Genomic DNA, 27,058 nt, shown 5'->3' with positions numbered 1-27,058 from the left:
ATTGTTCAATAACAAAGCATAATTGCCTTATTTCAATCTTCCTTACCAGGAGTTGGAATGGAGAGCCACGACTGGGTGCTATTATACACTTCTTCAGGGATACCTTACTTTCAAAAGGTAGTATGCTTGAATTTGGAAAAAGCATTCGAAGAATATGTATCCCATTTATACGTTGCTTTTTCCTGATTATGATGAAACAAGACAAGCGTGGTTACTACTGCTCATATTACAGAATTTTAGATCAATTACTACTTAGTTTTCCATAAAAATAATTCAAGTGCATGGCAAAGAACAAAATTAAGTACAAGTATTTTAATCAATTATCAGTTATAATTTAGAATTGTCCAGTAGGTAGATGCCATCCAAAGATCACTATCTTGCAGTGAAATTATACATTGAAGGAGACACGATGCTTTGAAAGCTCATGGTTTCATAACACAAATCTGATCTGTACTTCTCCATCCAATTATTGTGTTACAGGAGTTCAAGCTTTGGCTAATTCCGTGCGATTTTGGACTCTAATAGAAAATGGGATATCCTAAGACCAGATCTAACACCAGAAGGTTTGTCTGGGAGGTAGAATGTATGATCTTTGTGAATCTTTTTAGGCAGAGGGGGTATTTAACAAAATTAACCTTTTCTAAAAACTGAATTGCATGATTCATACACAATTGTGCAAAGGTGGTGAAGTTAACAACAAATGCAGAACTCTAGAGAAACGCAGTAGTTGTTTAAAAAATGCTAGCAGCATTTGTGGAAAGAGAAAAAAACGTTAATGTTTTGAATCTGGTCTGACTCTTCTTTAGAGCTGAATTTAGTCATTAGTCATTCTGTGCTTGTTTCATATTTCCAGCACCTGCAGTATTTTGCCTTTATATGGTGAAGGCAGCGACACAATGAAAGATTCAGTACCTCATTTAGCATGACTTTTGAGCAAACATCAATAGCTTGCATGATAAGGAATAGGAAATTGCAAGCTCACAGGATGCTACAAAGTTTGGTTAGAGATTTATTTACATCTTTTAACTGGTGAGCAAATGCAAGTGATCAGATTCTTTGCTTTCAGCACTTTTAGATGTGAAAGGCATTAGTATCCTTTTTCTCTAGTTTCTGAATTTACAGCATTTAAAATTCAATAATTGAAGTTAACAGTTGTGCAATGATTAGTCTGTTGTATATTTATTGCCACACAGAAACATTTCTTATTAACAAAAACATGTGTTACTTAAAACTCATTAAATATGTCACCTGACTTTCTCTAAATATTTTAAAGCAGAAAGTAGCATTCTACAATATGCCTAGCTTTAATGCTCTTGATAGGCGGTGACAATTCTGCAATCCACCTGCTCAGAATCTGATTACTCAGTCAACTATTCTGGAGCAAATATATCCAAGCGACATCCAGGCCCTCTGAGAAAAGTGGACAGTTTCAAGTAAAAACATTAAAGATACAACAGACTATTCAAAATAAGTAAATTTATGGGGAAAAAAGTCACTTGTAATTTTTTGATGTTGCTTAAAATCTTAATTTTGAACACAAATATTAGTCACTGACAATAAAATAACAGGCAAAGAGAAATCAAGAAGCAGTTTAGGTAACTTGACAGTGAATAAATCAGGCTGGCAACTGCAAAATTATCCCACGGACAGTTTCAAAATTAAATATTCACAAGAATGAAGTATCATGGAAACAAGTAAAAATAGGTCTGTAGCATGGTTAACCAAATTAATAAATACTGCTCTACCAATTTTGTTTTGTTCAACACTTCTATTAATTGCAGCTTTTATCATCAGCAGACTCTTTGTTGAAAGGTCTAGTTGCCATTTAACTAAACGTTATTACATTAATCATCTCAAAAGTCTGTTTTGAGGATCAAATGAAATCAAATACTTTATTTGATCATTCTCATTTGAGGACTCTCTCAATTATAACTATCTCTTATCAGCAAATTATAGAACATTTACTGGGACGGGGCAAGGAAGAGATTTAAAAACAAAATTAAAAATAAGAAATAAACTGAAAACCTCAACTAGCAAAATATAAAATTTTTTTTGAAAAATGCTTTTACTAAAATCCAAGAGATTCTATTTTTAAAAATGAAAATAACTGGATTCACCGAATTCATTCTCACCAGTGAACAATCAGGTTGGATTCTTCTTCAGGAAAGAGATAGGAGTTTTTGTTGGCTTCATTTTCAGCATCGTCTCCAAAATCAGCATACACATCCATGACCTCCTTGTATTCTGAATACAAGTGTTTCAAATCCTCATATGACAATGACATGGTTGGCCCACTCTGCGGGACAAGATTGAACAAATCAATGCAAATTTCGTTGCTGCATCACATTTACAAAAACGGAGTTATTAATCAGAACACACAATGTGTACCCTGGTACTCAATTGAAAATGTCATGACAAGGGAATTCTAACCTTACCGTGTACTATTTCATATTGGCACAATGTAACCATAGTTTATGGGATTAAAATTAGGGCAATACAACACAAAACAGTATTGTAATCAATGTATCTAATGTATACTTGATAATCGTGTGAATTGCAGTTGCATTTTCTTTAGGCAAGTTACTCATTTCAGTAACCTATTCAATCTCAAAGAATTTTAGCTTTTAAGGGATACTGTAATAAATGGATTTTAGTCCCCATTTGCTTGCCATTTTTCCCTGTAAACATTAACGCTTGTAAGCATTAATGCTTGTAAGCATTAACATAGGAACGGCAGATGGAGTTTAATTTAGATAAATGTGAGGTGTTGAATTTTGGTAAGGCAAAACAGGGCAGAGCTTAAACAGTTAACGGTAGGGCCCTGCAGAATGTTGCCAAACAAAGAGACCTAGGTGTGCAGGTGCATAGTTTCTTGAAAGTGGACTCACAGGTAGACAGGGTGGTAAAGGCAGCATTTGGAACACCTGCCTTCATCGGTCAGTGCACCGAGTATAGGAGCTGGGATGTCATGTTGCGGCTGTACAAGTTACTGGTGATACCACTTTTAGAATAAAGTATACAATTCTGGTCACTCTTCTACAGGAAGGATGTTTGTTAAACTTGAGAGGGTGCAGAAAAGATTTACAAGGATGCTGGGACTAGAGGGTTTGAGTTATAGAGAGAGACTGTATAGGCTGCGGCTTTGTTCAATGGAGTGTCAGAGGCGGAGGGGTGACCTTATAGAAGCTTATAAATCATGAGGGGCATAGATAGGGTGAATAGTCAAGGTCTTTTCCCCAGAGTAGGCAAGTCCAAAACTAGAGGGCACAGGTTTAAGGTGAAAGGGGAAATATTTAGAAAAGGACTTGAGGGGTAACTTTTTCCACGCAGAGGGAGGCACGTGCATGGAATGGGCTGCCAGAGGAAGCGGCGGAGGTTGGTACAATTGAAACATTTAAAAGACTACTGCCGTGTACATGAACAGGGAGGATTTAGAGGGATATGGGCCAAATGCTGGCAAATGGGACTGGGTCAGATTGGGATGTCAGGCTGGCGTGGACAAGTTGGACTGAAGAGTCTGTTTCCGTGTTGTATGATTCTACGACCTGATTAGAATATGGTGCTACATTCAACATACCTCTTCGTGACTAAAAAACATGGCTCATATCTACACTAAGTAACAAGCAGTATTTAACAACACAGACCATGGAAGCTGTGCCGAACCTAGACCTCACCTGGTATTCATACTGTGCATGTCTAAGAGGAACCATGACAGTAATCAAGAAAAGAAGTGGACTAGTCTTCTCCTACCTAAAGTATTTGGTGTTAAAGCTAATTGTAATGCCATAGTTTCTGAAATCTGAAGCTGTTACAAGATTCTGATACACCCTGGATGAATTTGCTGAGCGACTTGGAAAAGTCACCAACATAATCCTCCTACAAATATTAATAAAAACATACTTTTCATAGACACTAAACACAATACACAAATTAGCAGTGCAAACCATGTGATACACTAATCAGGCTGAATGTACTTACAACCACACTATGGACTTGGGGTCCCTGCCCTTCACCTCAGCCATACTGCACGATTTCACAAGACACCACCCCAACGCACTTTCATCTCAGTATTACCTTTGCCTCACAGCAACAGTTTGACATTTTCCATAAACAGGCCAAATCTCATGAACAAAAGACTTGGATTTGAACATGTCTGCTCACTGCATGAAGGAAAATCATTTACACCCATTCAGGTAGGATTACTTTACAGGTTACAGAAATACCCCAATTTCCAAGATCCGTTTTTACAGTATAATTATTTTGAAAAGAAATTTAGCATTACAAATGATCACAATCTGCCCTAAAAAAAACCCAACTCAATGGCATTTCAGCAGACATTGTTTTATACACAGAATTTCAAAACCAGTAGGCAATAAAGAAGATGGGGTACAAGAGACCAAATAAAAAGACTAACACTCCTGCCTGACATAAATGCTCACCTTTATTACAACTGGTTGAACTATCCGATGATTATACTTGGAAATATGTTTCATGTCATTCACTGTTCCGACAGTGGTCAAGGCAGCACATTCAGTACAATTAGGTATCAGCCGTGCACACCCAGAGCATTCCCAATCTTGAAAAGCTGCAAGAAACACAGTAGTCACGTTTGTTAAATGCGCAGGATCAAGCTATGACTAGACATAAATAATTGAGCTTTACCATCGCTCTACACAATGCCTTGCTTTACAAGCAAAATTCAGAAATTGTTGTATTTTCTAGCCCCGTAGGTCTCTGTTTTTCCAATTTTGAGAAATTCAATACGAGGAAAGGCTTCCCAAAGTGTATCATGATCCCTGGTGGGGTTTGTTTGATGATGTCAGCTGAGGCAGCAATAGCTGCTAGGGACTGCCAGAGTGCTAACAGCTGTGCAATTATTTTAAACCTTTGCATTTTAAAAAAATGGGTGTGGCTTAATGCGCTAATCTACATTGCTCAAGTTCTGCCCCAAGACCTTCAGTGGAAAACTAGGTGTGTTTTTGCATAAAAGCATTGCAATCTAAATAGTCCCCCTACTCACTGTTCTCCCCATTGCCATCTCCCAGTGCTCCACCCCAAGTCAGCTCTCTACCCCAACCATTCACTTTGCTAAAATCAATTGCAATAGTTTGACCCTGTAAGACACATCTGGTTCACTTGCGTCCTTTAGGGAAGAAAATTTGCCATCCTTATCTCTGCGCCACGTGACACCAAAACCATAGCATGTGAAGGACCCTCAACCGTCCTTTGAAGTGGCCTAGGAAGCTCCTCAATCATCCCAAAGTGATGCAGAAAAGTGAAAATAAATAAATAAAACCAGACAAACCAATCTGGCGTTGATGACTGCCATACTCTCGCTCATATATATTACACAAAGTCCCTTGTGTACCACCAATACTCTACATAGGTACAGGCACTGTAACATATCAGAAAGCAGCTCACCTTTGCATGCTCAACATTAACTCCACATCCCATGAATCAAACAAGTCAAACACGCATGAAATCTATGGATTGCCATGCAGTACCCTCTAGCTGATCAATCAGTACCCTTCTGTGTTGAAAACAACTTGGAAGAAGTGCAAAGTAGCAAGGTGAGGAAGCCAGAAAAACCTGCTTGATCTAGACTGAACTAATCTACCTGCCTTAGATGTATCTGTCCGTGACAGTATAGTGTGAATACTGGTCTTCACAAGCGCACACCCTTCATTGAATTGAGGTATTGTCACTGTGCTAAATGTGATAGATTCAGATCGGATCTAGCAGCAACAGCACTGAATTTGTGCTCCAGAACTTGCTGAATCGTAGACAGATTGTTCCAGTACAACTACAACATTGACATCTACACAGCAATAGTGAAAATTACACAGGTTAATCCTGACCGCAACATGCAAGACAAATCCAACCCTACTAATTACTTCCCTAACTATCCACTCTCAATTAACAAACAAGTGCTGCAAGGGGTCATCAACAATGCAATCAAGCAAAACACTTGCTTAGCAGAGACAACAAGGTGCAGAGCTGGATGAACACAGCAGGCCAAGCAGCATCATAGGAGCAGAAAGGCTGATGTTTCAGGCCTAGACCCTTAGTAATTTTTTCAATTACATTTAACTTGGGTTCTCCCAGAGGCACTCAGTCCTGGCCTCATGACAGCTTTGGTTCAAACATGTATAGAGGTGAGAGTGACTGCCCTCAACATCAAGGCTACATTTGGCAAAACGTAGAATCAAGCAGCCCCAGCAAAACTAGAGAGTCTATGAGAATCAAGGGGAAATTTCTGTGCTGGTTGCAATCATATCTAGCTGAAAAGGATGATGTTTATGGGAATTGGAGGTTCAGTCACCTGACTCCAAGATATCACTGCAGGAGCTCCTCAGGATAGTTATCGTCAGCTGCATCTTCATCACTTCCAATAACGTCAGAAGTGGGTATATTTGCTATTGGTGAACACCATTTAGGACTGCTTCAATATCTGAAGTCCATGTCCAAATGCACAAAGACCTAGAAGATATTTATGCTTGGGCTGACAAGTGCAATGTAATGACCATCTCCAATAGGAATTTAACCACCACCCCTTAACAATCAATGGTATCACTATTGCTGAATTGTCCGTTATCAACACCCTGGGTATTATTACTGACCAGAAGCTGAACTGGACTAGTCAGATAAATATTTTGGCTTCAAGAACAGGTCAGATATTAAGGATCCTTCAGTAACTCAGCACTCAACATCCCAAAGCTGAACCACAACCAACAAGGTACAATTCAAGAGCTTTATGGAATACTCCCCACTTGCCTAGATGGGTGCAGCTCCAACAACACAAGCAGCTTGAAACAATTTGGAACAAAGCAACCAGCCTGTCACTAAATCTGTGCCCTCCACTACCTCAGTAGCAGCAATATGTACCATCTACTAGATGCACCACATAAATTCACCAAGGCTCCTTAGAAAGCATTTTCCAAACCAACAATTATAAACATCTAGAAGGACAAAGGCAGCAGATACATGGAACACCATCACTGCTAGTTTGTCTCCAAGCCAGTGAACATCCTCATTGTCACTGAGTCAATATCTTGGAACTCATTGCCTGACAGCATAAATGATGCACCATGCCAGAGGTTTGAGAAGACAGCTCAGCATCACTTCCTCAAAAGGGCATTAGGAATGACCCAAAAAAAAAAAGTGGCCCACTGAAGGCTCAAATCCCACTTATGATGCTTTTTTCTTTTTCTAAAAAAAGTAAAAGACGAAGCAATTCCACAAACAAGAGACCAGATCAAGGTTTCCGATCTTTCCATTTCCACTCATGAATGGCAGTAGACAATTAAGTTCCGAACTTAAGGAGGTGGCTCCACAATTATCTCCATCTGCAATGATGGGGAAGCTCAGCGCACATCAGAACACAAGTAAATACTGACACATTTGCAACCATGTTCAAACAGAGCTATGCGAATGAATGATCCGTCTCAGCCTTCTTCTCAGATCTCCAGCTCAAATCTTTAATCAATTCAATTCACCCCATATAACTTCAAGGAATAGCAAAAGGTACTGAAACTACAAATGGTTATGGGCCCTGGCAATATCCTGATAATTATAATTAAAACTTGTTCTCTGGAACTGGCTGCACCAAGCCATTCCACTGCAACTACAACACCAGAATCTACCCAACATTGTTGAAGATAGTCTGGAGGTGTTATGTCCATAAAATGCAGTCCAGCTAAGTAATGCCCCATTAGCCTCCTGTTGATCATCAGTGATAGATGTTGTTGACAGTAGCATCAACTGGCACCTACACAGCTCACTCATGCTCAGTTTAAATTTCACCAGGGCAAATGGGCTCATGACCTCATTGTAACTTGGACCAAACATGATCAAAAAAGCTGAAGATTAAATATGAAGTGAGAGTGATTGCCTTTGACATCTGGACAGAATTTAAACAAGAAGCCTTGGCATAATTGAAGTTAACAGAAATCAGGGAAAAACCTCTACTGGTTGGACTTGTATGTAATTAAATAAAAGTTAGTGTGGTTGTTGATAACCAATCACCTCAAATCCAGTACAACACTGCAGAAGTTCCTCATGGTAGTGTTGTAGTGTCATAGCATCTTCATCTGCTTTACATGTGCCTTTGTCTCTATCATAAGGTCACAAATGAGTTGGGGCTGGGATTTCGCTGAAGAATGTACAATGCTCAGTTAACTTCTGCAGTCCCTCGGATACTGAAACATTCCATGTCCGTAGGAAGCAACTCTGACTGAAAAGTGGCAAGAAACATTTGCACCACAACTGCCAAACAATGATAACTTCCATCAAGTAGAAATCTAATCACCTCCTCTTGACATTCAATGGCATTATCATTGCTAAATTCCACAAAATCAAAATCCTGGGAGTTATCATTGACCAGAATTGAACAGGACCAGACATAAATATTATGGCTACAAAAGCAGGTCAGAGATTGGGGATTTTTATTCAACTCACCTCCTGACTGAGGAAAAGGTACAAGTCAGGAGAGTGTACTGGAATATCCTCCACTCACCTGGATTAGTATGGCTTCAAAAACACAGCACCAGACAGCACAATCTGCTTGACTGGTTCCTATCGACTACCTTCCATATTCACTTCTTCCACCACCGATGCACGGTGATAGTACTGTGTAATATATACAAGGTGCACTGCAGCAGCTCAATGCTCATTCAACCCCTCCTTTCAAGCCCATGACTTCTACCAGTTAGAAGAATAAGCACAGCACGGAAATCTCTAAATGCAAGTTCCGCTCCAAATTACACACCATACTGACCTGAAACTATATCATCGTTCTTTCATCATCACTGAACTAAAATCTTTGAATTCCCTTCTGAACAGCACTAAGGATGTACCTGCATTAATTGGATTACACAGGTCAAGTCATGGGATGTAGGTGTCGCTGGGGGAGACAGCATTTAGTACACAACCTAATTACCCTTGAACAAGTGTTTGCTAGGCTATTTCAGAAAACAGTTACAACATTGTTGACAGTCTGGCGTCATATGCTGGCCAGAAAAGGCAAGGTCAGTACATTTTCTAAAAGAACATTAGTGAACCAGATGACTAATAATGTAACTATCGTAGGTTAACATGGTCACCAGTAGAATAGTCTTTCTTCATAATCCCAATTTTTTTTTTTTTTTAAAATTTCAATTTTCACCATCTATCTTGGAGGGATTTGAACCCATGTCCCAAGAATATTAATCTGGAGTTCTGGATAACCAATCCAGTGACAGGACCAGTATACCACCACATCCTCAATGGTTCAAGGTGTCTCACCACCATCTTTTGAAAAGCAATTAGGAATGGGCAACAACATTACTCTTGTAAGGAACATTTCAGTGTAAGAAGTTTAAAACTACCAACTTATTATTTTTTGCATACAGAGTGTAGGTGTATGTGAAGCAGTCACCCATCTATGCTTCATTTCCCCAATATAGCGGAGACCACATTGTGAGCAGCAAATGCAACAGACTAGATTGAGGGAAGTGCAGGTAAAGCACTGCTTCACCTAGGTGGTGTGTTTGAGCCCTTGGATACTGAGGAGGAAGTAAATGGACAGGTGTTACACCTGCTGTCACAAGGAACGGTGCTGTAGAGCTGTCCGGAGTGGAGGAGGAGTGAATCAGGGTATCCTGAAGGGAATGGTCCTTGCAGAAGGTTGACAAGGGAGGGGAGGGGAACGTGTCTGGTGGTGGCATTCCACTGGAGGTGGCAGAAATGGCGGCTAATGATCCTCTGGATGTGGATGGTGGTGCAATAATAAGTGAGGACAAGGGGGGCCCTTTCATTGTTGTGGAAGGGAAATGTGGGGGTGAGGGATAAATTGCAGGAGATGGGTTGGACCCACTGAGGACCCTGTCAACTGCGGTGCTGGGCAATTCTTGGTTGAGGAAGATGGACATTTTGAAGGTTCCCTTGTTGAAGTTGACATAATCAGAACAGATGCAATGGAGACAGAGGAACTGGGAAAATGGAAGTGTGTCTTTACAGGAAGTGGGGTGTGAGGATGTATGGTCAAGGTAACTGTGGGAGTCAGTTGGTTTGTCGTAGATATTGATGGTAGCCTATCCCCAGAAATGGAAACAGATGTCAAAGAGAGGAAAGGAGGAGCCAGAAATGAACAAAATAAATGTGATAATGGGGTGGAAATTGGAAGCAAAATTAGTAAACTTTTCCAATATCGGATGAGAGAGAGAAGCAGCACTGATGGTACCAACAATATATCGGAGAAAGAGTTGTGGGTGGGGGCCGGAATAGGATTGGAACAACACCTACCCTACAAAGAGACAAGTATAACTGGGGTCCAGGCCAGTACCCATGGCCACCCCTTTGACCTCCAGAACATGGAGTTAAAAGAGAATTTGTTCAGATTCAGTCCGAGCTCAGCCAGACAGAGGAGGGTGGTGGTGATTGGGGATGGTTCAGGCCTTGTTTCCAGGAAGAAACACGGAGTCCTGAGACCATCCTGATGGAGGAACGGATGTGTAAAGGGAATGTACTTCCATGATAATGAAGAGGCGGCGGAAGCCCACAAACTGAAAATTCTGAAACCCTTTGCTACTAGTTCAGTTTGTTGAACGTTTGTGCGTATGTGCACAATGGAAAACACTCACAACAAAGGGAAAGAATGCTTCATGCACAGAAAATAAAAAAGTGGAAAAGACAAAGAAATAAATTGTGCATATGCAAATATAATGCAAGGAGCAAAGAATGCCAACTTTTCCTTATTTCCTGTGTCCCTTTGCAGATGAATCCTGCAGAATTCAGAAATAAAATTAAGATTGTTTAAACTTGTGATGAAGTGCACTACATTGGGATTTTTCTTTTTTTTTTTAAAAAAAAGGCAAATGTTAAATATTAGCAACGAAAAGAGACAACACCCTTTCACTTGCCTCATGTGCGGCTACAAAACAGCGTCTGGTTAGTACAGCAAGAACTGGCTCCACATTAAATTCTTGCCTGTTGACATAATTTTTAACCAATATTCCAGCCAGATCAGTACTGCCAGATGAATGTTCTGCTAAAAAGATCAAATGTCACTTTGAAATATACTTTTGTTTTTACAAACTGGAAACAAAATTAGAGGATACAAGAGACACTGCACATTATAAAAGAATGCAAATGATATTTTTCAAAAATTAACAGTCAAAATGGAGAGAAATATTCAGCACTTAAAATCTAAGACAAGCCTTTTCAATTGTTCTTTTGTAAAAAACCACCAATTTTCATTTTGGACAGATGAGAATGGAGGAAAGCAGAGGAAGGAGAAAGGGAACGAATTTGGACACCATGCTACAATGGGTGGGAGTGCAATAAACAAAATGAAGGTCAGTTTAGCAAGCAAGCTACAAAATGGTTTTGCCAATGTGGAACACAGGGAATCTTCTAATTTGATAGAGAGGCTGTAAAGTACAAAATCAGATACCAATAGCATTGCTAATTCCCTCTATAGCAGACCACCAGCTGTCTTGAGGTGGGTGCATAGTCTTCTCTTGAAGGGAATAGCAATGTTTTCAATTTATGTCCTATGAAAAATTCAACAGTGAAAAAAGAAATCAACGTTGGCTTGGATTTTCCGATGGCCAGATAATCATTTTTCCAGCACAGATAAGAGTTACATGTGGGGACCTGTGGAATCCCCATCGTACCAGATTCCAAAAGAATTGCCCAGAAAATTGAAGGTTCCAGTGGGCAACTTCTCTTGTCCTGGAATCCTCCAAGAGTCTCCATTTAAATCAGAGAATTCGTGGGTTCCAACGAAACTGAGTAAATACTTACTCGGGCAAAGTTAGACTATTAAATACATAGTTTAACTCCTGAGTAACAATCCAACAGACCCATACCTCTCACATCCCAACCACAGCTCCCTTCAAACACTCATATCCCCCAGATCCTGACCTGGCAGCCTGACCCCCACTGCTGATCCAAACCTCTTCCTACACTTAACCTACACTAAACACTGCATCCTTATCTGGCACCCTACTCAGCCACCCCCCTAAATTCTCACTTACAGAACCAGGGGTCACATTCTAAGGATATTGGGTAAGCTATTTAGGACTGACATTAGGAAAACTTTCTTCATCCAGAGAATGGTGAGCCTATGGAATTCTCTGCTGCAGAATGCGGTTGAAGCCAATCCATTGAATGTTTTCAAGAAGAGTTCTTTTTTAGGGCTAAAGGAATCAAAAGGATAGGGAGAAAGTGGGAATAGGGTACAGAGTTTTGATCAGCCATGACCATACTGAATGGTGAAGCATGCTTAAAGGGCTGAATAGCCTATGCCTGATCCTATTTTCTATGTTTCTCTGTTCCGTTATGTAATTACCCTCGGACAACAACTGTCGAAGTGGCTGTCTGAGATTCCAGACCTTTAAAGTTCAGAGTACTGCAGCCAACTGCTGGAAAAAGGGGACACTGATGGTTTCCCCTAATAGTTCTGCACTATGGAAAAACTATCAGAATGAAGTATGGTTCCACTTATCTGAAGGGGTCCTGAATGGAATCTCCTCTCACATGGAGCACTCTCGTTTCATGAAAAAGAGCAGGCAGAGTGGCAATCTGCCCGAGAATGAAAATCCAGCCCATGGTATTGAGCATGGGACAACTGTGGAGGCCACCGGCTGAGGGTAATGAGGTACTGATGGTTTTATTAAGACTGTCAGAGTAATTGTGATCTACAGCACTGAAAAAGGCCTTTAACCTAGTGTCCACGCTGGTCAAAAACAAACTGTTTTAATCCCATTTTCTAGCACTTGGCCCATGGCCTTGTATGTCTTAGGGTTTCTAATTCTACCACTCTTGCAGGCAGTGAGTTTCAGATTCCCACTACCCCTGGATGAAAACGTTTTCCTCACATCTCCTCTAAACCTGCTGTCCCTTATCTTAAATGCATGCCACATGCAGGTTTAACAGATGTTGCACAGAATTCAGTGATCTACAACTGTGTCTGGTAATGCATTTCATGCCATCCAAAAACACCGTATAAGAATAAAGCGACTGAGCACTTTTTAATTACTGCTTTAAAATAGTGTCATCCTGACCAATGATGGTCTACTTTATTAAAACCTTTTAATGTTGGACATCTCCTCTCAAGCTCAAGCTTGAGTACATCAAGCTCAAAGTGCTAAATAGATTTCTTTCACTTCCATGCTACTGTAACCCTGTAACACAAGGACATATCATTATTGATTATAGTTCCAAATTTGAAGGTGGGAGACCACCTGCAGCCGCACTAGTAATTAAAAGTACTGAAATACAAAGCATGTTGCTGAATCACTCCTGTGTGACTCACTGCTTCAACTGGGACATATCGTGTCTCTAATTTTTTTTGGAGACCTGAAGAGCATTGTTATGTTAATTAAGGGTGGAAACAAAAATTCAAGAGCAAGGCTGAACCCAAACCAAACAGACATTCGACATATTATAACTTTATTTGCAGACATCTGCCCCAGAATTCAGTATTAAAACAAAACATAACCTTAAAATACTCCTTTGTTTCATGCACCAAATTTCATATGTTAGCATTATAAAACAAATTTCTCATCTTTCCCAACTTCTCAAATATATATGTTTTGTTGTTCCATAGATCAATACATCAAATGTGCATACGAAAGTCTGACAAATAAACCAAAATATTTATTTCTGGCTGTGAAAAGAATATTAGCTAGCTTATTGGGAGGGGTGCCTGCTCCTCAAACAGCCAAGGACTTTTAAAATAAATAAGAGGAAAAAGTGGGGCCTTGGGTTAGTGTTCTATCCAAATGAACATTTGTCCCATAGTACAAAGGCTTCTGTACTATGCTAAAGTTTCACCTATGATTGAATGCTCTGGATTTGGTGTGGTAAAAGCTAGCAAATCCTCCATGATGCTGTACACAAAGTCAAAACTTCTGATGAAAGATCAAAGACTTGATACTCCACAGACTGAGATCTGTTAATTATTTCCAGCCTTTTCTGTTTTCATTTAAGTCAAAAGAGCAAACTATTGTAGTGGACATACACACAATAACAATTGGTAGCAGTCTCACAAGCAGAACTGAAGGCTGTAACCAAAAACAAAAATCAGGGTGAGACATTTGTAGGCAATGACCATGTATTCTTAATATGAGAAACAGAAAAGCACACAGATGTTCATAATTTGTAAGAGTGTCAAATTTCCAACTGTAATACAACACAGCCAAGAGCTTGGGGATGAGAACACTCAAATATTGAAAAGATACCAAATATAATTATGTCAAGGGAAAAATATTTAAAAGTTTGTGTTTGAAAGTGATTTAGATCCATTTATTTTCAGTGGTGAAACAAATAACATTAAAAGGATTCAGAAGAAAGTATTAAGTGGTTTGATTAGTTTAAAAATTTGAAAGAACTTTTCTATATTCAACTCTAGCTTTGTGCAGTTGAATTTTTTTTAAAGTTTGTTGTAACTTAACTGCTCAATTTGTTGCAACGATTGAGAAAGTGGAAGTCGAGATGGCACGGTCAAATCTCGGAAGCTATCATAGGGAAGAGTAATCTAGCAAGTAAGTATTGACGAGGGTTGAATCTCAAAAGCTAAAACATGGCTTTAAAAGACTAAGGAATTTATATCAGACTGGCTACCCTTGTGGTGGAAGTAAATATTTGCTTGCATATTTTATGAAAACAGAAACATGTATTTCCATACTATTCAATCATCACTAGGAGCACAAGTTCAGATACAAAAGTAGAAACCACACCATAAAAGCAGTTGGTTGTATTCCCTCAAAAGTAAATAATTAAGCTCATACATTAATGATTTGAACAGTCACAAGTTAAACACACTAGCACTGGTGCTGTATGTTTGCATGTTATGGAAACAAACAACAGAAAGCCCCCCCTACTCCACCACACTGTTTAACTTCCCGGCTGCCAATCACGTTCAATCATCTTGGGCCTTTGATAAATAGATCAATATTGAAAGAACAGTTAAATCAAAAAGGACACACTGTCTACTCTGTTCTAAAGTTGGGCTCAGTCTAGAACATTATGTTTGGCAGGAGACACAGCAGGAACCTAAACTGAGACCCACAAGTAGGTAGCAACCAATATTCCCTTTAATGATCTCTTTCAGTATGTTCCCCTCCAAGGTCCACATGTGCACTGCTATTATAGGAAGGATATTATTCAGCTAGAGAGGGTTCAGAAGAAATTTACCAGGATGTTGCTGGGTATGGAAAATTTGAGTTATAAAGAAAGGCTGGATAGGCTGGGGCTTTTTCACTGAAGCACAGGAGGCCGAGAGGTGACCTTGCCGAGGTTTATAAAATCATGAGGGGTATAGATTGAGTTAATGGTAGGTGTCTTTTCCCTCGCATGGGGATTTCCAAGACCGGGGGCATATTTTTTAAGATGAGTGAACAGAGACTTAAAAAAAGACATGAGGGGCAAAATATTTACACAGATGGTAGTTCGTGTGTAGAATGAACTTTCTGATGACGTGGTGGTTGGGTGTACAGTTACCATGTTTAAAAGACACTTAGATAAGTGCATGAATAGGAAAGGTTTGGAGGGATATGGGCCACGAGCAGGCAGGTGGAACTAGTCTAGTTTGGGATTATTTTCAGCATGGACTGGTTGAATCGAAGGGTTTGTTTCCACGCTGTATGACACTGACTCCCAAAACAAGAAGTCAATGTATTGGCATATCGATTGACAGCATGGAATCTCTGATGAACCTTGGAGCAGCAGCGCAACTGAACAGCTTAGAGGGAACGTTAGCAGCAATCTAAGCCAAAGACTATAGGATGTAGAATTACAAGTTGGCCATTCAGTACATTGAGTGTGCTCTGCCATTCAATGAGATGATGGCTAATTTGACAAGCCTCAACTCCACTTTTGTGTCTTTCACCCATAATCCATGAATCCCTTAATAATTAAAAATTTATTGCACCTTGAGTGCGCTTAGGACACCAAAGATGACTGCAGTAAAGAATTCTATAAATTCACTACCCCGAGTGAATAAATTCCTCTTCATCGATTCTTAATGGGCAACACTTTACTCCAAGATCATGGTCTCTGATCCTAGATACTCGTACAAAAAAAAACCTTTTTACATCTACCAGGTCAAGTCACTCAAAAATCTTTGTTCTATTCTTCAATAAAGTTGCCTAACATTCTTCTAAACTCCAATGACTCAAATGTACTCAAACTTTCCTCAAAGTCAAGAGATTAATCTAGTGTACCTTCTCTAGACAGCCTCCAAAATCAGAATATATCTTTTCTTAGGTAAGGGGACTAAAACTGTTCACAGTATTCCAGCTGTCATTCAGCAATACCTTCTATAGCTTTCACAAGGTTTCCCTATTTTTATACTCTCTTCCGTTGCAATGAAGGACAACATTCCATTTGTCTTCCCTACTGCCTGCAGAACATAGATGCTAGCTTTTTGTGATTTATTCAGGACTTCCAAATCCTTGGTGTGTAGCTTTCTGTGACCTTTGATTTAAATAATATTCTTCCTGCATAACCTCATTTTCTCACATTATAATCCATCTGCCAAGTTTCTGCCCATTTGTTTAACCTGTCTATACCCTTTGCATGTTTTTTTTGTCATTCTCAGCACTAGCCTTCCTATCTGCAAATTTGGCTACAGTACATTCACTTTCCTCATCCAAGTCATTAATATATATTGGAAATAATTTTGGCTCCAGTGCTGATTCCTGTGAAACCCCACTAGTTACAATTCGCCATTGGTCAATCCTTTATCCATGCAATATACTATCATTTCCAACACTTGCTTTTGTTTTATTTCTCAGAGCTGTCAGCAATTTCAGCAGTTAGTAAAACAGGTTGATTGAATGTTGAAGCCTGAAACTGCTTTGGAGCAGCAGATGGTTGAGAAGAAGGCTGCTTACTATTCTCCTTTTTTCCCCACCCACAAGGTCCATGGCTGTTGAGAAGGCACACAGACGAAAAGTACTGGTCAGAGGCAACAAATTTAAAAGTATTTCCAAGGCAGTAAAATAAGTGGAGACAGCAAAAGCCTTTGACAAAACTTGAGTGAAACATCAACTTTCATATCACAGTATTTAAAGGCTTTCCAACCGAGTAATTACACATCATCATTGATCTCCACTGTACTTTTTGTCTTGTTCAGCCAAGCAAATTCCAGGGAACCTGCGAAACTTATACACAGACAAAGAATCATATGTTCATACTCCAGAGCTAAATGTACACTTATCACCTTTCAGTTCATGTTAATAGCTAACCTGCAAGTTCCTTAGGCATTTCCCATTCCACCAAATGCACACAAATTAAACGTTAAAGTTGATGCGTTTCGGCCAGCTTCTATCAAGATTTTTTTTGTTCTTTTAATTTGTCACAAGCAGCAACCACCACCTATCCTGGCAAGTTAAACTTCCTCCTTAAACGTGTGCATAGGTAATTATCTAGTTTGCTTTGGATTTTTACATATCTACCCAAACTTGAAACAATTCTAATCTTGTGTTCTTTATTCTTCCCCTTTGAAATTGAAAATTGGGAAGTGCAGAGCTATCAATATTATGAGATCAATTAAGTATGATGTTTTTCTACAGTTGTAGTGTCTCTCCCATGTTGAGATCTGCAAAGTGCTGAGACAAAATAAATTTATTTTACTATAGTTGTTGTACAAATTAGAAGAAGTCCTACCAATTTAAATTTAAACTTACTAGACGTCCACAAAGTCACTAGCTCAGTGGAATCTTTAGCAAAATTTGAATTATCTTACCTTCCAGATTGTATTTTTTGGCAATTGGTAGACAAAAAAGACGGATATGACTAATTATCGGACTCCTCCAGCTCTGGTCTTCTGTGACTGCACTCTGGCAATGAGATCTGCCATAGGGGATGATGATGGAATAAATTGCAGTTATGAGAAGTCCCAGGGCTACCACAACCTATTGGGGGAATAAACAAGGCAGATAATTTAACTCCACAAGATCTAAATGACAAAATTTGTTAACTTGTGCGAATTAACAAGATGATTTGCTGGCGAACAAGTTATGAATCTGAAACCTTTAGTAAGGATTACATTCAGTATTTTAATCAATGTTCATAAACTGCACCTTGAATATTCATAAACACAAGCAGTCTTTAATATCTCTAAGTCATTAGGACCAAAAATATTGAGTGTTGCGAGATTCACTGCAACGTGAATAACAGTATTATGATACCAGATGATGCTATTCCTGCAGAACTCGGGTCCCAGACTGAAATATGACTTAAAACAAAACAAGAAACAAAAAAGTTCCAGCAAGGTTATGTCTCACTGAAATACAAATGTGCAATGCTGCAGTTTTGAGTTCAACAATAAAACAATTAACAATTTACAGATAACATTTAAAAATTTGAAACACGTGATATAAAATACAATTCCACCAATCCAAGAAACACTCCTGCATAGTACCAGAGATAATTCCCTTCTCTTTCACAGCAATGGCCCTGAAGATTGTGCAATTAGTGTCATAGCTCCAAATTAGGGATGTTAGCTCTGTAGTGTGGTTTCAATAAAAGATTTTCAAACTAAAGCAACCTGCTTCCCCCTACTGTCTTTAAATTAGTGCTGACGACTCCGTTTGTCTCTCTTTCCAATTTCACAAAAGTTGTTTTTTTTTTTAAAACCATTTCCTTATTCTGGATGCTATTTATAATGAGTTACATCTCAAAAGATTAATTCTACCTGAAGTTTTGAAAGGGTAAACCCAGATAGAGCCTGAGGTGGCCAGCTTCCTATGGTAAACAGTAGGGCAATGACCCAAATGCAGCTAAAAAGTTCTAAGTTCAAACCTGCTATCTGTCCTTTTATATTCAAGTGTGCAGCCTACTACTTACTACCTTACAAAAGAGAATTTTAAAAAGCACTAAAATAAAGTAGAAGAAATTTGCAGTTAAAAACACAGGCTATTAACCAATTGCAGAGTCAGGGTGAATCAGCTCTAAAACAAAAACATTCACTGAATTGGAAAAAAGCTGCCCATCAAGATCTATCCTAACAATTTAAATCTGGTGCCAGGGTAATGGGATTTCTGTTACAGCAGCAGTGGTGCCAGCAAGCTGGTAACACCTAATCACACAAACATTCTCACAAACCAAGTAGTTAAAGACTGTTCCGAAGAAGAAAACTAGACCCAAAACAATAACTCTGCTTCTTCTTCACAATATTGCCAGGCCAGAGATTTTCCAGCAATTTGTTTTTGTTTTTGAAGTTTAAAACACTTGATCCTTCACTTTTACTTTAAATTTTCAAATAATGAAGTAAATGATAATTGGATTTAAACAGAGGCTAAACCATACCAACAAACTTTCAGATGTAAGATGCAGATTACATCATAGTAGAAAAATCACATATTCTACCAACGCAAGTTTGCCCTCAGGACAAGCAATAGTGTTCAGCGGTAATTATGAAATTAGTATGCCATTAAAAACCTAGTTATATTGTATTCAACAACATCCAACTTTATTAAGGACTTTACGATGAGACAAACAATTTTGAAATGTAAGTTCTCATCAGTCCACACATATGCCCTTGATTGCAGTATGGTAGATTGCCATAACAACGTATGTGCTGGAGAAGCTTAAAATCATTGAGACCACCTCTACAGTCCTGTGTTCCCACACACATGACCAGACTCCTGAAATCAGTTTCAGTAATGTTGTAAACAGCAACAGCTTTTCAATCATTACGACAAAATCTAGGCCACTGGCTGCACGCTAGTCCAACTTATAAAGCACAACTGCTGGAAGAAAAAAAACTATCAATAGAATAATACTTTTTAACTACAAGCTTCACAGAGCATCACCGGATCATCTGTTCAAAGGAGCTGAGAACTCTGTGGAAGGTTGGTCGTCAACCTGTGCAGAACTCTGCAAGAGGACCTGTGTCCACTAGGATCTGCTGGCCACCCATCCCAGTGCCTGCGAAACTGCTTGCAGACCTCAACTTATTCACCACAAGCCTTCAAGGATCATTTGGGATCTTTCCATCAACAGTACATCACTATCAAGGCAACAGATGCCATGTGCCAAATGCTAATATTCTAAGGCATTTATCATGCAGATCAGGCCAGCTAGACCACGACTTGATTCCCTCAGATGTAGGAGCAATTAACTGCATTCATGCAGCCAACTAAAATTTTCCGGTTATCAGGAAAGAGCTTCACTCGCTACTATTCATGTAGACTGTGAGCACACCAAAAGCACTCTGCAAGTGTCTGCAAAGTTTCCAAGAACTGCCATAACTTGTGTCCCACAAATGCCCCGGTGGTCTTTGTTCAGGCTACCCAAAAACCAGAATGGATGGATTCTGGGCAACAACGGCATATATATATGCTTACAACTGTACTTTATTCCAACACAGCCAGGAAACACCCTTACTTGTTGCCATGTGATTGCAAGGACAACATGGAATAGGACCGTTGACCATTTGAAAATGAAATTCAGCTGCCTTCTGGGACAGCGTTGTAATATGTCCCATTAAATAAGTCACATATCACAGAGATATGTTGCACTTTGTTTAACCTGGTACTCCAGAGGAAGGTCAAACTGGACACAGAATCAAACAGCGTGCCCACCATCTTTGATGAGTAAGATGGGTTGAAGGTGCTCTGAGAACAGGCAGACTATGGAAACACACCCATGCGTATGGATCCAATATCAGCACAAGAGAAAGGGAGACATGTAACTTACTCATAACCACACATCCCTCTTAAGATTCTGTTAAATGTCAGGGTAAACAATTGTCTTCTCTCCGAGGGTGCTTTTTGTTAAATGCCCTTACCATTATTACATGATTCCAAGGGCTACTTTCAGCACTGTCCTCATTTATAGACCTTTCCATGCCCTACATCTCACGGATTCCATATCAGTTAACAACTCAAAAATGAACACAAGTTATTAAAGAACACATTACAGGAATTTTAAAGTTGCTCAGAGTGCAACTGGATGGATTTTTGCCCTTGCTTACAGGTCTTCTCAAGATGTATTCTCAGTACCTGTGGGTGACTGGAGATGTGCGACCTGTTACCTTTTCTACTGCAGTATTCAGCGCTGATGAACGAGAGTAGACCGATCGAACGGGAACTGACAAAATTGGATTTGTCCTGCTTTCTGTGGACAGGGTTTGCACCTAGTGGCCCATCTAGCTTTGTTCTTTTCTAACACTGATACTCAGATAACAGCATTAATTAAAAACCAGCAGCAACTCACAAAACATCTGCAATCAGTACACTTAACCAATCCTCCAATGGATCTCACCTTACGCCGTTCCTTTCTTCTGATGACAGCATTCTGATGCCTTTCCCTTTACCAAGATATCTCTGCCACTTTAAATAAGTAATTATTTAGAAACTCTGCATCATGTTAATAGAAAACATTCAAAAGCCAAGAAAAAGTTCCACGTATTAATCTTATTGGAAAGTAAAATATGTCAAAGAAAATCTCAAAGATGTTATAACCATTGCCTAAATTTATTAACAAGGATCACCACTTAATTCATGAGTTAAAGTAGAAAGTGCAGAAATTCCAATGAGTTGATGCAGCATGGCACCTAGACTGAAGAATTAATGACTGATGCAATGGAAACAGTTATCACATAACCAGGAACCAAGTGATCATATCCATTCCACCACTCAGGAAGCGAAACAAATCTTATGATTTATGTGGCACCTAAAGGGTCAGCTCCTCTTTCACAACAACACATGCAAAAGTCATGGTTTTGTTGCTATAATACCTTTTTTCCAATATGGTATGGCACTCTTAATGTGGCCTAATCACTATTATTTTACTTTTGTTCTTGATGCCCCTAACTATTCTGGGTATTTTTCTCAAATAACCATTAATCTGTGTACGCACTAACAGGAAATTATACAATGCATCTCTGTTCATCGATACTGTAATATTTTTATATCAATTTCACTGCTTCTAATTATGAACAAGGCTAAATTCTATATTGCCTGCTTGTTTCACCTGCCTGTGCTTCCTGATGTCTTTTGCAATCATGCCCATTGATGGTCAAGTTCAAATCATAATTATTGTACAGTCAAGGATACATATGCATCCACAGACAAAAACAAAGTGCATACAGGGATGACTTTCTTCAGTACACATTTAATCCCTTTCCAAATGAACATCTGCATTACAGATAGGGTAAAGGTAAGGTTGTCACAGTCCTAATGGGCTATAGGCTATTCTCTCATTAGAGAGTGGTGGTTTAACCTGACAGTCAATATGCCTCAGGTGACAAGTGAGGTTGAGAAGGTGGGATCTTCATGGTAACTTACAACTGGTGTGGGAATTCAGCTTGCATTACTGGCATCATACTCCATCACAAATCAGACATGGAGTCAACTGGGCTAATTGACCCACTGTATATAGGCCATCCCCTTAATCCAATCAATTCTTCAAAACACAAGTTCTTTATGCATGACATGTCTTTAACAAATGGGTAATGGTAATGCTGTATTTGACTACCACAGCCACTCTAAAACAGTCACCTTTAGTCACCCAACTTAATTTACACTCGCATCACTTTCCAGCACCCTGACTGAATTTAAAAGTCTACTTTATTAAAAAACCCATTCACTAGTCACCTCAAGACCATATGATGAAAGAGCAGTGGGCCATCTGACCTATCAAGTCTGCTCCACCGTTCAACGAGATCATACAGATCTGATAATTCTCAACTCCATTTTCCTTCCTTTTCCCCATAAGCCTTGATTCTGTTTCGAAAGAAAAATCTGTCTACTTCAGTTTTGAATATAATGACCATCATTCCCTCTAAATTTTCTTTCCAGCCTCCGAGGTCGTGAATGGCAGCAGTTACTAGAACCACACATCAATTTTGCAATTGGCATGCAGACGCTGATCGCTGTGCAATGAATGTTGGAGTGGTTGCACATGCAACTTAAAGGGAAAATTGTTACTGACCAAACCTCTACAGCCCTCTGTGGTAAAGAATTCTTTAGATTCACCACCCTCAAAGAAGAAACTCCTCCTCATATCAGCCTTACCTGGGAGACACCTTATTCTGAGATTACACCCTTTAGTCCTCAATTCTCACAAGGAGAAAGAACCTCTCTGCATCTCCTCTATCAAGCCTTGCAACAATTCTGTATGCTTCAATATCATCATGTCTCATTCTTCTAAACTCCAGTTAGTTTAGAGTATAGGCTCAATCTATGAAACCTCTCCTTACAGAAAATCCCTTCATACCAGGGGTCAACCTAATGAAGTTTTTCTGGACTACCTTCACTGCCAGGAAGTATTTAGAGTCATAGAATCACAGATATACAGCACAGAAACAGAGCCTTTGGTCCAACTTATCCATACTGACCAGATATCCTAGATAAATCCAGCATTTGGCACATATTCCTCTAAACCCTTCTTATTCATATACCGATCCAGAAGCTCAGATAAGGGGGCCAAAACACTCAGTATTCTAATTGTAGTCTAACTAGTGCCTTGTATAGTTTTAATGAGACTATTTGTATAATCCATTGCCTTTGAAATAAAAGCCAACATTCTGTCTGTCTTCTCTATTAACTTCCAAACTTAGAAGCCAACTTTGTAATTTAGGCACAATGCCTCCCAAATCCTTCTGTGTGACAGCTTTCTAAATTTTTCTGTTTAAATAATATCCAACTCCACTATTCTTCATAACTTCATATACTCCCACATTATATTCCATCTGCCAACTCTCATATCCTCTTTTTCAGAATCTAAGAACTCCTGGAAGATTACAACCAGTCCACTATCTCCATAGCCACCTATTTTAATATCCTAGGATGCATCCCATCAGGTCCAGGGGACTTAGTGACATTTAGCCTCAGTAGTTTGGCAAGTATTTTTCTCTAGTGACAGTTATTGTTTTTGATTCCTCTTGTTCCTCCTTGATTACTTAATATTATTGGAATACTATTACTGCTTTCTACCAAACAGACTGATGCAAACTATTTGTTCAACTCCCCTATTATTTCCTGATTCCTAATTATTTTCCTAGACTGTTCGCTAAGGGTTCAAAGTTCACTCTGGCTCCTCTTCCTTTTTATCTATTTAAAGAAGCTGTTACTGTCTCTTTTATAATACTTGCTGGTTCACCTTCAAAAGTTTTTATATTCTCCCTTGCTTAGTCATTTTGTCACTTTTAAAAACCTTCCAATTCTCTGGTTTACTAATAACCCCTGCTGCATATTTCTTTCAATGTGATGTTTTTCTTAACTTCCCTGGTTAACCACCTTCCTAGAAACAGGTATATGTCAAAATCTATTTCCTTTGCTGGTCATTTTGTGACATTTCTCCTAGGATCAACCAAATCCTTAAAGATAAACATAGTCAAAGTTGCCAGGCCTATAAACCAACAAAAGCCGAAAGAACCTCGGATGCTGTAAATCAGGAGCAAAAACAGAAGTTGCTGGAAAACCTCAGGTCTGGCAGCATCTGTGCAGAAATACAATCAGGGTTTGAGAAGTGAAAGTGTGAAAAGTTTGGGAAACGGTGGGTAGCCTGCGGGTGTCTGAACGGCATTCGAGCACCGCCGCCATCACCCTCACGGCCGCTCCCTCACCTTGGCCGCTGTCATAAGCCGCGGGTGTCTGACCGCTTCCCGCTGCGGCTCGTTGGTCTCCAGGATCTGGGCGATGAACCGCTCAATATCGCGCTCGGACATGCCATAGCGCTCGCCGGACTGTCGCAGCACCTCCACACTGTCAGCCAGCTTCTCGTAGATACACGGCTCACTGGGGGCAGCCCCCATCATCCGCCATCACCGCCCAGAGCCTATCGAGCACCGCACAGTGACGGCGGGGCCCCTCACCGCGCACGCGTAACTACACGTCCGCGGCGAAGCGAATATTGTACGCAGGCGTGCGCTAGCTCCTCTCACCAGGAGGGGGCGTTTCCTGGCCCTGCAGCACCAGGGGGAGCTGTAGGTGCAGGTTGATCACTTGACAGTTTCCGTACTCCATCTACTGTCTACAATGCGACTTGGTCAGTTCAGTAGGCTGAGAGGTTGACCTGCACTTATTTAAGAAAAATCATATTTCATTAGAGGCAGTTCAGAGAAGATTCGCTAGGATGATCCCTGGTATGGAGGGATTGTATTATGTGCAAAGATTAAACAGGCTGGGACTCATTGGAGTCTAGAAGAATGAGAGGTGATGTTAGTGAAACATACAGGATTGTTAAAGGCATTGACAGGGTAAATGCTGAACGACTATTTCTGCTCATGGGAGAGCCTCGGGCCAGTTAACATTGTCTCAGAATAAAGGGGAGCCGATTTATGGCTGAGGTAAGGAGGGATTTCTTCACGCAGATGGTTGCATGTCTTCGGAACTCCTTGCCACAGAGAGCTGTAAGCGCACAGACCTTGTGTGTATTTCAGGCTGAGATAGATTCTTGATCAGTAGGGGAATCAAGGGTTGCATGGAAAGGGCAGGAAAGTATACATAAGAAATGACAGATTGACTATTATCCTATTGAATGGCAGAGCAAACTTCAGGGGCCAAATGACCTATTCCTGTTCCTGTTTCTGATGATCACTGGAGAATGATGGATTTGTTTCCCATCTGGCTGAAGTCACCCTGAAGGCTCCCACCTTCTCAAACCTAATATCTGCTTGAGATGCAGCTTCCTTTCAAAGGAACCTCCTACCATTTTCTGGAATGAAAGAGCAACCTCTGACCCTGAGAGCGCAGTAGCTTTAAAATGGACTGTTGTCTAACCAGGACAGCAAAAACCTTGATTGTGCAAGAAAGACAAAGTACCATTGAGAAGTATCACAGTAGAGTCACCAGCAATAACGTTCACCCAGTCTTATGTGACAAGGCTGACATTTGATGTCCGTCCCTGGATGCATTGTACTGATTGGCTTTCTAGGCCATCATCCAGAGCTTCCCAAACGGAGAAACCTATTTAAAGTATTGGCAAAGGTCTGTAGCTTGGGTTGTGGATGAGGTTGTTGACTTGCTCACCGAGCTGGCTTGTTTTTGTTCAGATGTTTCGTCACCATGCTAGGTGACATCATCAGTGGAGCCTCCAATGAAGCAATGTTATTCTACTGGAGAAACCCATTTTGAGGCTTGAAAATTATCATGACCTTTCAGCAAGAATTTTAAGTGCAGGAGTACAGCTGTACAGCAGCCAGTGCTGCCTCACAATGCAGGACCCCATTTAAGGTCCTGACCCTACTTTGGGAAGCACTATTATAACCCATTTGCTTTCCAATGAGTGTATGAGCAATACTTTTTCATAATGGAACAAACCACATCTGCCAAATAACCATGTGCAAACTACCTTGCCAGAGGTTTCTTTTTAATTGAGTACCAGTTATTACCATTTATTACATTCTCCACGAATGTTGCCAGACCTGCTTAGCTATTCCAGCACTCTTGAGTTTATTTTCCAGCAGTATTTTGGCTTCATTTATCAGTTCATTGACTGAAAATTCTGAAAATGTTCACATTCTTTGGTCTAAGCAAGAAACCTTTGGATTGGATCATTTTGCCAATTCTTTGTGGCCTTCAGAGCATTTAAAGCAATATTTTATCTCATTGATGCTATTGCCACCCAGTATAGGATGGGCTGAATGGCTAAAATTGTTGATGATATTCAACAGCTGCATGACCTCGAATGAATCCTGTGAACATTCCTGCACGTGCCAAAGACAGCACAATCAATGTGTTTTTCTATAATTGTTTTTCTGTGCCTGGCTGTTTGTTACACTGTATAAGAGAGACAATTCCATTCAAAGTCACTGGACTTCACCTTGGACCAGGATCGCGAATGGTGCCAGGAACAACGTCAGCCTCCAGACCAGGCGCCGATTGAAGGGTCCTGACAGGCAGAAGGGTGTGAAACTTATTGTTTTTCCTTCTCTTTATCATTCTTTTTATTTACTAAAGAAATGTTCCTTTCCTTTTTCATCTTTTATTATTACTTAATAAATGTTGGCATTTAAGCAAATTGCTGTTGTTGAGCCTTCTCTTAACTACATTTAACCAAATCCAAATAGAACCACTTGGATACACTCTGTGATCCAAGACACACCCATCAACTGCAA

At 39.8% G+C, this 27,058-nt stretch overlaps 1 protein-coding gene across 3 annotated transcripts in view; it reads right to left on the bottom strand.

Moving 5' to 3' along the window:
• Nucleotides 1-24,807, bottom strand: part of LOC109930748 (bombesin receptor-activated protein C6orf89 homolog) — an 80,889-nt gene extending 56,082 nt beyond the window's left edge. For all 3 annotated transcript variants that reach the window (XR_007264747.1, XM_048612003.1, XM_048612004.1), the window contains exons 1-5: nt 24,566-24,807; nt 17,735-17,903; nt 4,440-4,585; nt 2,133-2,296; nt 47-182 (exon numbers count right to left, since the gene is read on the bottom strand). Coding sequence is in view for 2 of the 3 variants with exons in the window: in XM_048612003.1 (XP_048467960.1) it covers nt 47-182; nt 2,133-2,296; nt 4,440-4,585; nt 17,735-17,903; nt 24,566-24,757 (807 nt within the window). In the remaining variant the exon portion in view is untranslated. The remainder of the gene's footprint in view (nt 1-46; nt 183-2,132; nt 2,297-4,439; nt 4,586-17,734; nt 17,904-24,565) is intronic.
• Nucleotides 24,808-27,058: the final 2,251 nt, after the last annotated feature.

This window comes from Rhincodon typus, chromosome 25 (genome assembly GCF_021869965.1).
Source record: "Rhincodon typus isolate 14 chromosome 25, sRhiTyp1.1, whole genome shotgun sequence".
NCBI classification, from domain to species: Eukaryota; Metazoa; Chordata; class Chondrichthyes; order Orectolobiformes; family Rhincodontidae; genus Rhincodon; species Rhincodon typus.
This window is presented reverse-complemented; position numbering and strand designations above follow the sequence as displayed.